Source organism: Pteropus alecto, unplaced genomic scaffold (assembly GCF_000325575.1).
Source record: "Pteropus alecto unplaced genomic scaffold, ASM32557v1 scaffold202, whole genome shotgun sequence".
NCBI lineage: Eukaryota > Metazoa > Chordata > Mammalia > Chiroptera > Pteropodidae > Pteropus > Pteropus alecto.
The window spans coordinates 2,546,607-2,560,880 of record NW_006432451.1 but is presented as its reverse complement, the minus strand read 5'-3'; the positions used below and the strand labels follow the sequence as shown (position 1 = coordinate 2,560,880).

General features: G+C 47.3%; 1 protein-coding gene across 2 annotated transcripts in view; it reads left to right on the top strand.

The window, feature by feature from the left end:
* Nucleotides 1–5,664: 5,664 nt before the first annotated feature.
* The window catches only part of FANCE (Fanconi anemia complementation group E), a 9,827-nt gene continuing 1,217 nt past the window's right edge, over nucleotides 5,665–14,274 (top strand). Inside the window, exons 1-10 of one of the 2 annotated variants that reach the window (XM_015585932.2) lie at nucleotides 5,665–5,762; nucleotides 5,840–6,123; nucleotides 8,092–8,710; nucleotides 9,256–9,300; nucleotides 9,609–9,677; nucleotides 9,959–10,102; nucleotides 10,506–10,629; nucleotides 10,813–10,891; nucleotides 12,217–12,283; nucleotides 13,370–13,495. In XM_015585932.2, the coding sequence (XP_015441418.1) occupies nucleotides 5,876–6,123; nucleotides 8,092–8,710; nucleotides 9,256–9,300; nucleotides 9,609–9,677; nucleotides 9,959–10,102; nucleotides 10,506–10,629; nucleotides 10,813–10,891; nucleotides 12,217–12,283; nucleotides 13,370–13,495 (1,521 nt within the window). In that variant the 5' untranslated portion in view covers nucleotides 5,665–5,762; nucleotides 5,840–5,875. Of the gene's footprint in view, nucleotides 6,124–8,091; nucleotides 8,711–9,255; nucleotides 9,301–9,608; nucleotides 9,678–9,958; nucleotides 10,103–10,505; nucleotides 10,630–10,812; nucleotides 10,892–12,216; nucleotides 12,284–13,369; nucleotides 13,496–14,274 lie in introns of both variants that reach the window. The other variant, XM_025043678.1, reaches the window with a different exon arrangement.

Genomic DNA, 14,274 nt, shown 5'->3' with positions numbered 1-14,274 from the left:
CTAGCTTGCGGACTTTTGACTATTCTTTCACTTCCCATCTCACCCTACCTCACAGGGCCTGTCCCCAATGCCGTGTCCATTCCAGTTACATCATCCCCCACAAGTTCTGGGTGAGCAAGGGGGCTGAGAAAGAGCAACTTATCAGGAACTTCAAGGCTTGGACCAGGTGAGGCTGGAAGGAGGAATGTGACTGGGGTTAGGGAAGAGAGAAAGATAGCTTCTGATCATTCCAGCTCAGCCACAGTTTCCCACCTGGGATCCCCCAAATCCTGGGACTTTGATGGAGATGGCAGGTGAGAGTATGAGCTATTTCTACTATTTCAGAAAGCCCAGTAAATAATGGTGAGTGATTGAGACAGCAGCGGAAGAGCAAGGCCAAGTTTCTCTTCTAGCCTTGGCTCAGGATCGATGTAGGCCAACTCTGGTTCTCTGTACAATGAGAAGCCCTGCTCGTGTTTAATATCTTATTTTTTTAAGCAGCAAAGTAAATTGGTGTAAATACATGTTGTTTGCTTAGATGATCTTTGAAAACATGGGATTTCTGAGACTAAAAGGCAGCTCTTGGAGAGGGAAAATTTGGGTAGGTTTGAATCTCTTGGAGAGGGTAGGCATTGATCCAAAATCTGGAATTAGCTACAATTCCAGGTTCTTAATTCGACCTTCCCAAAGGGTTTATTACACTTGCAATATGCAAAGTACATTTGGATGAAGTGAGGGATAATGAAGGTCTTGCCTCTCTACCTGTGAGACATTCAATCTTGTTGAGTTTTGCCTGAGAACTGTAATATCTGCATCAACAGTTACTGAGAAAAAAAACTTAGATGGGTATCAGAGGGGGAAGTATTTGAGCTGGTGTTGGAAGAGGAGTGGGGGCTCCTCAGGAGAAAAATGAGAGCACTCCAGGAAGAGAGGGGTTGAAGTGGGGAAATAACTGGCAGCTGGGATACCATTCGGGAGTCTTCAGAGTCATCTAGGCCAGGGCAGGGCACCCAGGCCTAGGAAACAATGTAGATGGAGGGCTTATTACGTATGACAGAATTTTCACATCATAAACTCCATGTAGTAGAGACTCTTAATATCCTCACACTGCAGAAGAAGAAACTGAGGCATGGTGTATGTCAGCAGTCCACAATCTTTTAGGTACCAGGAACCAGTGTTCCTATGAGAATCTAATGCCTGATGATCTGAGGTGGAGCTGATGCATTGATGCTAGCACTGGGGAGCGGCTGCAAATACAGATAAAACTTCACTCACTTGCCCACTGCTCACCTCCTGCTTTGAGGCCTGGTTCCTAACAGGCCACAGACAGATATTGGTCCACAGCCCAGGGGATGGGGTCCCCTAGTCTATGTGACTTACATGAGGAAATGGGGTTTGAACCCGGCATTCCAACTCACAGTGCATATTAGAAGAAATGATGGGGAAGATACTGACTTGAGAAGAAGAAGGGTCAGACCTGAGTGGGCAACTGACCATGAGGTTGAAAGGAAAATTTAAGATGATTAATGTTTCCGGCATAGGTGGCTGCAAGACCTGTGCTGTCATGGGGGCTGAGTGAGAGAAGCTGATGGAGACTTTGGACAGGTTGGATGTGGAGTTTTTGTAAGCTATCCAAATGCAGCAGGCCTGACACTAGGTTTGGTCCAATGATAGGAGGAAGAAGAGGAAGGGATGGTTGTTCAGAGGGATTCTCAGGCTTCCAACTTAAGTGATCAGTAGGGTTCTGCCCTCACACTGAGACTGCAGGAAGTGGGAAGGATTCAACTGTGCTGGAATCGAGCAGAGTGATAATGCAGGAAAAAGGCTGCAAACATTCACTCTATCCTTTTCTCCCTCCCATCTGTCTTTCCTAGCAAGAGGAAAGCTAACCCTACTTAAGTGGATCACATGTGGCCCACAAACCCCTCCTGTATCTGACCTTTCACTGAGTGTATTTGAAATCTCAGAAGTGGGAAACTTCTTAATCAATTTCATTAACTAGCAATTATCGAATCTTAAGACGACCCTTAGAACAAAACATTGTTCTAACTTGATTACAGAGATAATCCTAATATCTGCTATCCTCCTGCATTGGGTGGTGTTTTTGAAATTTAGTTCAAAGGAGGAAAGGAGATTCCCAGGGGCAAGGCTGGCCCAAATCAAGACTCTGTGGGATTTAGAAAAAGGCGTCCCTTGAGACTTTACTGCCATCTGCTGGAAAATAGTTGTATTAAATGAATTGACACTATCTATGATGGTAATTGTGCCTACATAGATATGGTGCCTTTGTGCTTTGTATAACCTACCCAATCTTATGTGTCAGCCTTCAATTCCCCTTGTTCCTGGGGCAACAGGGCTTGAAGGTGATGGTCTTCTCTCCCACTCTCTCATAGCCAGATCCGATGCCGGTTCTTCATGCAGAGGAATGGCCGCTGCCCCTTCAAGTCTGACTGTATTTACCTGCATCAGCTCCCGGATAAGGCCCCTGCCTCTGATCCTCCCTACCCTGAGAGTATGCAGCTGGCCTCTGGGAGTGAGGTGGTAACAGCAGGGATGTGGGGCAGGGGAGGCTGCTGATTATGGTTTATAACAAACATCTGTGATAAATGTCTATGACAGCTATGATGTTAATGGTGCCTACTTAACTGTGGCACCTTTGCGCGGTGTCCTACCTGTCCGACTTTATGCGTCAGCCCTGATTCCCTTGTTCCTGGAGCAACTAAGGTTGAAGCAGATAGTTTTTCATTGATTTCTTTCTCTACTCCCAGGTGCTGGGCCCAACAATGTTGCTAGGGGGCGCAGAGCTGGAGGACAAAGTGTTCACGGACTGTGTCCTGGGCATGGCCTTCTGGGGTGACTTAGAACTCCTGCTGGATCCCAACAGTTCTTATCACTGCCTCCTGTAACCAGGATCAACGTAGGGGGGTGGCGGGTGGGGCTGAGGGGCAGGGTTTGCTAGGTCTTTTCCCTTTTGGGGCTTGAAGGGGGATGAAAGTAGCTGCCCTCTACCTGCATGAATGTGGGGAATGTTGGAGGGCTCTGGGGAAGGGGAAGGGGAAGGGGAAAGGGTTCTCACCTTCTTGTTAGGGACTTAGATTTTAACTTTGCTCTTTTGTAGAAGGATTCTGAAAGAAAACCAATAAAATGCACCTAAGCCATCACTGCTGGTGTCTGAAGAATATCTGCTCACAGCTTGGGTGCCCCACCCCCACCCCCACCCCCACCAAAGGTTGATTCTACATTCGGTCTGTTACAGCATCACCCATCACTTAGCCTCTGGAAAACTTCACTTAATGCTCATAATAGAACATGTGGTAAGGGCAGATAACATCCTAGTATTATGAAAATAGTAATGACGTCACAGATCCCATAAAAGTGTGTTGAGGATCCCCCAGGTTTTTTGAATTATGCTTAGTACTTTCCTCCCTGCTTTCCGTCCCACTGGCTAGAATGTAGACCTTGGTGGGCATGAACTAGAATCACCAAAGTAAATCTGGAAGTTGAGGATGGGCAGGGCATTGAAGGCTGTACAGAATTCTTGGCTGTGCTCACTAATTGTCAGGGCCTGCCCATGCAACAATTGGCCATTTGAAGACCAAAACATCTCCTACAAAGTTAAAATTGCTCACCTGACATAGAGGTGCCTTCTTTCCTGCTACTTTGGCCTTTGTTAAGCAGGCATTATCTAAGAAATACTCCTTAGTATTTTCTAACAGCTTTCTTAAAATCATTTGGGAAAAACTAAAAATGTTGGCTCCAGTAGAAATCAGATCCAGCTCAAAATATTCCTATGGCTTCCCATACTATTCAGAGTGAAAGCCAAGATCTTCTCTATGACTTCAAGACCTCATAAGATCTGGTTATTTCTCTGACTTCATCTTCTATTATTCCTCAGTAAGTACAATCTGCTCCAGCCAAATTTCCGCCCCAGGGCCTTTGCATTTGCTGTTCTCTCTGCCTGAAGTAGTCTCCCCACAGACCTCTACCTGACCACCTATTTAAAATTACCCCTCCCTTCCCTGCTATATTCTTGAAAGCACTATCATAATCATTCTACTGTTTACTTATTTAGTTGTCTGTCTCTCCCCACATGAGTGTCGGTAACAATGAAGACAAGGGTCTTTGTTTTGTTCTCTGTATCCTCAGCCCCTGGTGCTCAGTAAAGATTTATCGAATGAATGGATGTATATGTGGCAGCAGGAGCTAGGAGGATGAGAAATACAAGCTGACGCTCAAAAGTAGGGTTTTAAGAGGTGCTGTGGATCTCTTCCCCCCTCTCCCGTTAGTCCTATTCTTTGCAGTGATCCCTTCTGAAAGAGTTTCTGGGATTCAATTCCAATGTGTGTGTGGAGGTTTCCCACACCAACAAGCAATTCTCAGATGACAGCAGGGTGTCTGAGAAGCCAACTCAATTCTGACACTATCTATCCAGAGAGAGAACCAGAGCCCACAGGTAAAGGGCTCAGTCCCACAAGACCGCCCTCCACTTCAGAGGACAGTCCAGCAAGCCCAGTGCTTCTGACCCACTAGTTTTACATCAGAGGGCCCCACGGCCCCTTCCTCGGTTTCGATTAGTTTGCTAGAATGGCTCACAGAACTCAAGAAAACCCATATACTTCCTAGATTACCAATTTATTACCAAGGATATTAAAAAATATGAATCAACAGCCAGGTAGACATATAAAGTCCCGAAAAAAGAAGCTTCTGTCTTTTGGGGCTTAGCAAGGTAGAAGTGTTCTAGTGGGAGCTCTCTGAAAAAGGCTAAGGAGCCTTTTTGGGGGTTTTAGGGAGGCTTCAGTAGGCAATCATGGCTGACTAAGTCATCAGACATTGGTGATTGATTCAACCTCAATCCCCACCCCCTTGGGTGTGGTCCAGAAGTCACCTTATTAACATAATAAGAGACACTATGTTGCTCTTGTCACATTTGAGGGGTTTGGGAGCTATAAGCCAGGAATGTTGATGAAGACCAAATACGTCTGACAAGTATATTTTGGTCATATGAATAACCAAACATATATACATATATTTATTATAAATCACGGTATTGTATCTCACCTTTCTTTGCTGGAAGTCTGCCTCCTCCAGCTTATTTTAACTGAAACCCTGGGAGGTGGAGCCACGCTGGCCCCTTAAAAACAACCAGAACAAGGCTGCTTCTTGGTCCTTGGGAAGAAGTTCACAACGTCTTTGGCCATATATATGGTGTTAGATTTTAATGCGACCCCATTCTCAGGGATATTTCTACATCAAATATTTCTGGAGAGGACTGAAACCCTAATAATGGCAGTTGATGGCCTATGAAAGAGGTGACATTACTATGGGGTGGTAAATTGTCATCAAATCCTATTACAAAGCCCATGATCTACAGTAACATGGGCGTCAGCTAAAATTAAATGTTTGGATCCTGAAGCACAACAGGATTCCTGACATCCACTCTGTACCCGCCGAGTCCTCTTACTTCAGAGAGCAGTGAGGGAAAGTAGGGACAGAAGCCAAGAAACCCGCCTCCATAAAGCCCTGCCCCACCCCCACCGTCTCTGGTCTGACCCCGCCCACAAACAAACCGCGTTCGTTGTGGCCCCGCCCCTTCCAGAGACACAAGCTCAGCATTTCCCCCGTCCACATTCGGTTCCTCTTATTCTCTGGCCAGAACCACTTCTGGCCCCGCCCCTTCCGGCCTGCTCTTGAGCGTGGCGTTACGTCCCGCCTCTCTCCTAGCGGTGCCTCATTCTTCCTTCCTTTTGTGACTCTGCGCGCGTTTTGTTGGCTGCGGGGCTGAGGTGGGAATGTGTAGGGCGCGGGAGGTTGCCCACTGCCGCGTCGGGGCGAGAGATGATGTCCTCCTTCCTTTCCTCAGGCCTGGGAGCTGAGGCCCGAAACGCGCGTCCGGGGCATGGCGTCCCCGGAGGCTGTAGCCGCTCAGACTGAGAGCGCAGAACGCGCGCCCTGGGCGCACTTGGAGGCCCCCGCGCGGCTCCTGCTGCAGGCGCTGCAGGCGGGGCCGGACGGGGCGCGGCGCGGCCTGGGGGTGCTGCGGACGCTGGGCAGCCGCGGCGGGGAGCCCTTCGGCTGGGACCGCCTCCTTGAGGCGCTGTGCCGGGAGGAGCCCGTAGTGGAAGGCCAGGACTGTCGCCTGCAGCTGTAAGTCGTCCGCCTCGCCTCTGGCGTAGCGCCGCATTTCATTCTCCACCTTCGTGTAAGACAGAGGCTGGCGCTACTCCCTTTTTCTAGAGTAGGAGACCAAGACGTGGAGAAGTTAATTCTCCCACAGCGAGGGCTCCCTGCCTCGCGCCCTGTGCGGAGGGACATCCAACAGACCTTCACTGAGTACTTAGTGTGCCTGCCAGTACCGTGTACACAGACGTAAGACACACCTTCGTTTGGGTATGAGTATAAGTCAGTGGACTCGAATCGATTTTGAATGCATATTCCACCTCTGAAAAGATCGAACTCGTATCTCTAGTATAGGCATACTTAGGTTTAAAATGTACGCGAGTTAAAATACATACATTATAAAGTATACACAAATTGAAATTTAAAATGAGATAAATGACAATAAACATCTGGTTGTAGGGGCTTTGTATTATAGGTTTTTCAAAGCGTAATACACGTTTTAAGGCAAAATCACTTTCCTTAAGGATAGTGTTCTTGGTCATTTCTAGTCTTTTGGATGATTTCGAACTTTTTTTCCCCTTTGCGTGGCTGACAAAGAATTCGTACTCGGAGCAGAAGTGTCAGCTCTGCCATTTTATTGTTATTTGGTAATACTGTATCCATAAATGCACTTAACTATCACAGTTAACTAAAATACACAGTAAAAAAAAAAGTGAGCGAGGTGCCTGCCACCTTCAGCCTCTAGGGCTATGAAGAGCGGGCCTTCCACTCTTGGATAACCGTACCTCAGAATTAGGCTGGAGACTAAAATGTATTAAAATCTATATACTAAAAATTTGTAATCATTTCTTGTGTTTTAGATAAGTAAAATAGAAGTGCTAATATTTCCACTCGACTTTGAATTTCTTTCAAAGAAATGGGTCAAGAGAACTTTCAAAACCCCACATTGGAGGCTATAGAAATGTTTTCCAGCTGTCTGGCTTTTTTCTCTCGACAGAGTAAGGGGAGAGGGGGACTTAACCTAGCGTCCCTGGGTAGAACTGTACTTCAGTATCATTGGTTGCTTTTTTAATTCTATGTATTTTATTTTATGCATTTAACCCTTTTTCTGATAAGGGTCCATACACACACAAAAAGCTAAAAGCCCTTGAAATAGGGTCTTCTCCATTTCTTCCAAATATTCTCTACCACAAATTGACCATTTTTTAAACTTTTACTCTAGTTTTCTATCTCACTTAGTGTTTGTTTTCCACAAAGAAAAGTTAGGTTTTCTCTGTCAGACGTCCCAAAGTGCCTTTGTGTGATGATGACCAACAGCTCTGCAAAGTCATGTATAGAGAGGAGCAGAGGCTTGTTGGGTGGTAGGCTAGGCTAGATGCACCCATGACTTGTCACCTCAACAAGCCTCAGGTCACACAGCATCTGGATTTGCGCCTTCGCAACATTACACATGGCTACATTGCTCTGTCCACAGGTATCTGGACACTTATTCTCAGAGTTAATTCATTTGATAAATGCATACCAAATGCCTGCTTGGGCTGTTGCTGTGCTGGGTACTGGTACACAGGAAGAAGACACTGTCTCTGCCTCTCAGTTACTCATTTTTTGGTGAAAGCAAATGACATGTCACCTTGTGAGTTCCAGGGGAATGCCAAGGGGAGCACAGGGCCACAGACAACATTGCACAGCATCTTGAAGTACTTTTACGTAGAGTTTGGGAAAGGACTTCTTTTTTATGTAAAATGAGCATAGGTTCCAGTGTGAATTTTCAAGTTGAAATCAATGTCACATAGGGCCCAGCATAGAATAAATGCTCAGTGAACACTTGTTGAATGACTATCATGTTGTCCCCCTCTCCATCCACACTGATTCGCAGATACTGCTGCCCAGACCCCCTGTCTGTCCATTGCCATTTAGCCTCTAGCTCAACCTAGTCTGCCCTGTGTTCCTTTCAGCAAGACTCTCTTAACTTCTTGTTCTCCCTCTGCTACCCAGGAAACCGCTGCTGTTGCGATTGCCAGGGTTATGCCAGAAGAACCTGATGTCCCTGTTGATGGCTCTTAGGTCATCGTTGCCTGAAAGCAGGCTCCTCCCTGTGCTTCAGATTGCAAGGGAGGACCCAAGCCCTGACCTTGATGCCTGGCTCCGGGCCCTAGGGGAGTTGCTGCGAAGAGATTTGGACATTGGGATCTCCACTGAGGGAGCGTTCCCACTGTCTAAAGGGTGCCAGAGACAGCTCCAAGACCTGTGTAGGCGGCTGGGCCCGGGGAACCGGGGGGTAAAGTTGCCCCCATCTCCAGATCCCAAAGAGGAAGAAGAAGAGAAGAACAAGGACTCCCAGCGGCCTGGGAAACGTAGAAAGGAGCCCGAGGAAGAGCCTGCTAGTCCTGAGGGGAAGAGGGCCCCCAAAAAGTTTCGGTGTTTGGAAAGGGAAGAAGAGGAAGGTCATGAGAAGGAGAGAGCTGAATGTGAATCTTTGGAATCCCTGGCAGATGAAGGAGGCGCATCACTCATTAAGAACCAGCTTGTGGGGGCTGAGCCCAGTGAGGCTGGTCAGAGTCTAGAGGATGCTAATGGCTCAGCTGAGAGTTTGGAGTTGCCCAAAGCTATCCAGGTACTAGGGTGAAGAGGCTGGGTTTAGAGTGATCCTTCAGGAGTGAAGGTTATTCTAGGGCTAAAAATGGTTGGGACACTTTCTGAATTGGGATGACTAGTCCATGGAGCAAGGAGAGGGACAGTGGGTTTGAGGGAGTATATTCTCTGCTTTATAGATTCTGGAGAAGGGGTGGTGAAGGGAGTTATTAGAGGTAGGAAACCCTTGGCCTAATGATCTATATGTGAGGGTAAAGGGTGTTAGGCAAGTGGAGAGGCTCCAGAGCCACCCCTTCCTATGGGGATGAGAAGAATCTTGCCAGCATCCATCCTGCCCTTCCAGTTGAAGGTGTGGGTCTGCCTCCGTTAGGTGGATGCAGGGAAAACAAGTCTAGACAGTTGAATTTGTATGGCCTGTGTCTCGTTTGCGTTCTTAAGCCCTTTTCAAAGTTTAGGCTTCATGTTCTTGACCCTCTTGAATCATCTTTGTCTACCAGCTCCCACTGACCTGGGGCCTTCTCAGGAGAGGGAGCTGGGACTGGGCTGTGACTGGGCTCTCCTCCGCAGGACCAGGTTCCAAGGCTGCAGCAGCTGCTCAGGACCTTCGGGAAGGTGACTGGCCCTACCCTGCTCACCATAGCTCTTTTTTCCACCTCTGCTTAGACTTTAGTCTTGCCCAGGGAAGCCCCAGTGCAGTGAGGCATAGGCTGTTGGAGTGAAGGGAGGGTGGGGTGAAGATCTGAGGACAATCATTGCAGGGCTTTTCTTGGCCCGAGTACAGATAATATCATCTAACCCCAGACAAGTTCCTCTCTGGTAACACCTTTAGGGACCTCAGCCACCTACGGTAGTCAAAGGGGTGGCCTCAGTGATGTGTCACCAAGTGCTCTGCCAGCCATAACATGGGATTGCCTTCCCAGAGGTTGGACGGGTTGGAAGACTCACCTCCAGTTGAGCTGCAGCTTCTCCATGAATGTAGCCCCAGCCAGGTGAGTCCAGAAAGACTGCCTGGCCCTGAGGATACATCCCCTCTCCCCAGCATTTTTCCATTTAACTTTGGGAATTTTGCCTCATGGGAATTTTGGGAGGGTTTTTTGGTGTCTTGTGGAGGGTTCACCCTGAGTAGTTTCTTTTAGTCCTTAACTCGCCCCAGTGGGGCGGTTTTCCTAGCCTTACCTTACCCTTGCCCTACCACTTATGCTGTCCAGTTGGCTTGAGACATCCTAGCAGAGACAGACTGTGTCCCTGTGTCTTCCTTTCTACTTGGCAGATGGACCTGCTGTGTGCCCAGCTGCAGCTCTCCCAGCTCTCGGACACAGGTCTCCTGCAGCTCTGCACCTGGCTGCTGTCCCTTTCACCGGATCTTAGCCTCAGCAATGCCACTGTGCTGGCCAGGAGCCTCTTTCTTAGACGAGTAGGTGCATTGGGATGCACTCAGACTGCCAGACACAATGTGGGGGAGAGTCTGAGCCCTCAGAAAGATGGTGCTTAGGAAGAGGGGGTTTCAAGCCTTGCAAGCCTCTGGCTTGTCCAGGCAAACTGGCAAGAGAAGGGCATGGTCCCCCAGGCCATCTACCCACATGGCATCTAATTTCTCTTTCTTGGGCCTCAGACCATTCCAGAAGTTGGAGGGATTTGAGATTTGGGAGCTGGGGAAGGGAGCTGTGTGTCTTCTGATGGATGAGTCCATGTGAGTCCTAGGTAAAATAACATTTTTTTCCCCCTTTGTAACATCTGTCACCACCTGAAATATGTGTCTGATAAACACTTTTTGAAGGGAAGAAGAAATGAAATATTTTTCTCCCCATTGCCTGTAGATTCTCTCCCTGACTTCCTCAGCCTCCCGCCTGCTCACAACTGCCCTAACTTCCTTCTGTGCCAAGTATACCTACCCTGTCTGCAGAGCCCTCCTTGGCCCCGTGCTCTGGGCCCCAGAAACAGGTAATTCTGGAAACAGCTTTCACCCCAGGGTGGCCCTGGTAGGAGTTGGGTATTCAACGAGTAAAACCTATTTATTTCCCTGATGATGCCGCCTATAATGAGTTCAGCATTCTGTTCTCTGCTAGCCCCTTCCTTTCCTCCCATTTCCCCCCAGACTTTGCCCCTCTGTTGTCCCCTACCCAGGTCCAGCTCAAACAGAGTTACTGTGTTGCCTTATGCAGGACGAGGCCCTGGAGCCAGACATGCAGGTTTTAATACTGGGGTGAGTATACAGGTCTCCATGTTGCCCTCACTCCCACCTTCTCCCCCTGGCCAAGCCTGCTCCTGGCATTCTGGAGCCAGATGGGCACCAGGCCCTGTACCCAGAAAACAGAAGGTGCCCCCTATCACAGCTGCCTGAACCTGGCTTGTGCCTTCATACCTGGGCCTATGCAAGTTGCCATCCCATGCACCTTCCAAAGTCCAGGGTTTTGTTCAGTCTTCTGTGCCAGGTGCCTTGGGGAATGCAGAGAAGAGGCTGGTGGTCCTGGCTCTTGAAACATGACACAGTGGTTAAGAGCACTGGCTCTTGAGTCATACAGACGTGGTTTCAAATCTCAACCTTGTCCTTTATTTAAATGGGTAATTCAAACAGGTTATTCCTTCTCTCTGAGCCTCTGCTTCCTCATATGAAAAATGGGGATAATATTCACTCTGTAGGATTTTTCTAGATATTAAATGTGATAATACGTATAAAGACCTGAGCATAGTATCTGGCACCTAGTAAATGCTCAAAAATTGTTATTAAATTGGTGTTAAATTTGGGTATTAAAATTGGAGAGTCAAGATACAGACATATAAATAATGAGTAAATAAGACTCCATTGGACACCAATGTGAAACAAAATGCTAAATATGATATGAAAAGGGGCCAGTCTCAAAAATAATATTGGTCACCATTTATTGAGCACTTTCTGTGCTTTAGATTTGTTATCTCATTCTTTATGCAATCCTGTGAGATGGGTGCTGCTTCTGCCTTAAAGGTGGGAAAACTGAAGCTGAGAGGTTAAGGGATGTGGCTTATACAGCAAGTGATAAAGCCTAGGATCAAACCCAAGTGTGTGCACCCAGGAAGCTACACTATGTCCATGTGACATGCTACCTTTCCAAACAAGCTGAGGACTGTCTAGTTAAACAGGAAGCATGGAGTAGAACTTACCATGAATTGGGCTCTGCAAGAAAGGCTTGCCTTCTCCAGGAAGCCTCATGTGTGTCATCTCATCTGTTATCATCCTCTTCCCTCACCTTTTGTACTCAGGATGTACTCGACTCCTGGTTATTTTTCAGGGGACCTTTGTACATCTCACTGCCAAATCCTTCATCATTCGCTCCTGGGGATCTCGGGTTGTGGCCTTCTCAGCACTGAGTGAGGGCTCTGTAGCAGTGGCTGCTGGGCGGCCACCAGCACCAGGGGGGCTCTAACTCCTTCATCTGTAGGCTAGGAATCTTGGCTGTCTCCAGGACCTTGCCTTCCCTTGGGCTAGGAGCAGTAGATACACAGGCTTAGATGGGAGGTGAGGCTTTACTTACCAGGGCTTATGCTTTGCAGACAGATCTTGGAGCTACCCTGGAAGGAGGAGACTTTCTTGGTGTTGCAGGCACTCCTAGAGCAGCAGGTGAGCAGGCTACCTTGGGGAAGAGTGGACAAAGAAGTGCTGCCATGCTGTGGACAGATGTGGGGCTCCTGGGTTTATGATCCCTTTGATGATGGCAGGGCAAGTAAGACAGCTGCCCTACAGCAGGGTGCCCTGTGACAGTGGCAGAGTCCTGGTGCTTGAAAGGCTGGTGACAGATAGCTGACTACATGGTAAATTCCATCTCCACCTCTTACTGGCTGTGTGACCTTGGGGAGGGACTTTCTGGTGTGTGTGTATAACTTTTATTTTTGAATAGGTAATAATTCATGTTAACAATTTTGGAAGCTCAAAAAGATATAGTGAAAAATACTCCCCCAGCCATCCAGATTCCCCTCCCCAGGGCTAATCAATGTTACTAATTTCAAGAGAACTCTCCTAGAGATGCTTTGTAGCTATAAGAACATATATTTAAATGTACTCTTTCTTCGCTTTTTACATAGATGTTAACACCAAGCCCAATGCTCTGTATTTTGCTTTTTTCACTTAATATATTTTGGCAATTTTTTCATATTAGTACCTAAAATTCTGCCTTACTTGTTTATAACTTAAGTATTGACCTGACCTCTTTATGTCTCAGTTTCCTCATCTACAAGAGGGGAACGATGATGACAGCACCTACCTCATAAGACTAGGGTGAGGTTTAAATGGAATAATGGTGTAAAGTGCTCAGAATGGTGTCTTATGCATAATAATGTTTATTAAGTTATTTTTATGAAGAGCAATTGTTACTATGCTGGCATTACCCCTTGGGAACCTCTTAACTCCTGTATATCTTCAACCACTAAGCCAAGCTAGGGATCCTTGGCCTCCTTTGGTCCTAATCTGAACCCTTACCACCATTTTCTGAGACTTTTGTGCCAGGCTTTATGTGCATTGTCTCGTTTAATCTTTTTCACAGTCTTCAGAGTTAGAAATTATGAGCCCCACTTTAGAGATGTGGAAACTGAGGCTTAGTGTAGTTAAGTGATCCTTCTACACAGGGTCACTTAGTTAGGAGGTAGTAGAACTGAGAATTGAATGCAGGGCCCTTTCTCGTGTTACTGTCCCACCTCTCAATGTGTGCAGGTGGAGATGACCCCCGAGAAGTTCAATGTGTTGATGGAGAAGCTCTGTAAGGAGGGGCTGACAGCCACCACGTCCATGGCCTATGCCAAGCTCATGCTGACGGTGATGACCAAATATCAGGCCAATGTGAGTGTTGATAGGTCCACAAGGGCTGGTCCTGATGCTCTGAAACTGCCATGAGGGCATACAGATGCTTACCAGGGAGAAAAACCCTGAATGTTAGCCTGGGAAACCACAAGTTCAAGCCCAGGACTAGAGGATGAAACTATGTAGGAGTTTGTCCATCCAGCCAACACCTCTGTGGGCCAAATGCTAAATGGGGCATTAGGGAATCAACAGTGACCATAATGCAGTCCCTGTCCTTGACTTGACCCTCTCCTAATGCTGGGCTAGTATGAAGGGAGAGAGATGATAAGTCATTGTAATATCTGGTAGGAGCCAGGTAAGAGGTGTGTACAGGGCTTTTGGTGGCAGAGGAAGAGGGGCAAGTAAACCTTGTGGTTGGGAATTGGGACAGGCTTCCTGACTTAAAGGGTGAGTGGTAGTCAAGGGCCAAAATGGAGCAGCGAATGTCCGAGGGGATCTACAGGTAGTTCATTGTAGCTGGGGCCTGAAAACATGAGAGTGAATGGTGGAAAGGGAAGAGGTTAGTGAGCTAAAGTACCAAGAGCTAATACTTACATAGCCCCTGCTACATCTCAGGCACTGTTCTACGTTTTTTACATAAGTTAACTCACATGTTAGCCCAATGAGAAGATTCTATTATGAGTTCTATTTTATAGATGAAGAAATCGAGACTCAGGTTAAAGTAACTTGCCCAAGGTCACATTGCCAGGCTATGGTAGCATCTTATGGAAGGCCCTGTAGGTTATGGTGAGGAGGTTGGACTTTGAAGGCCAGGTATT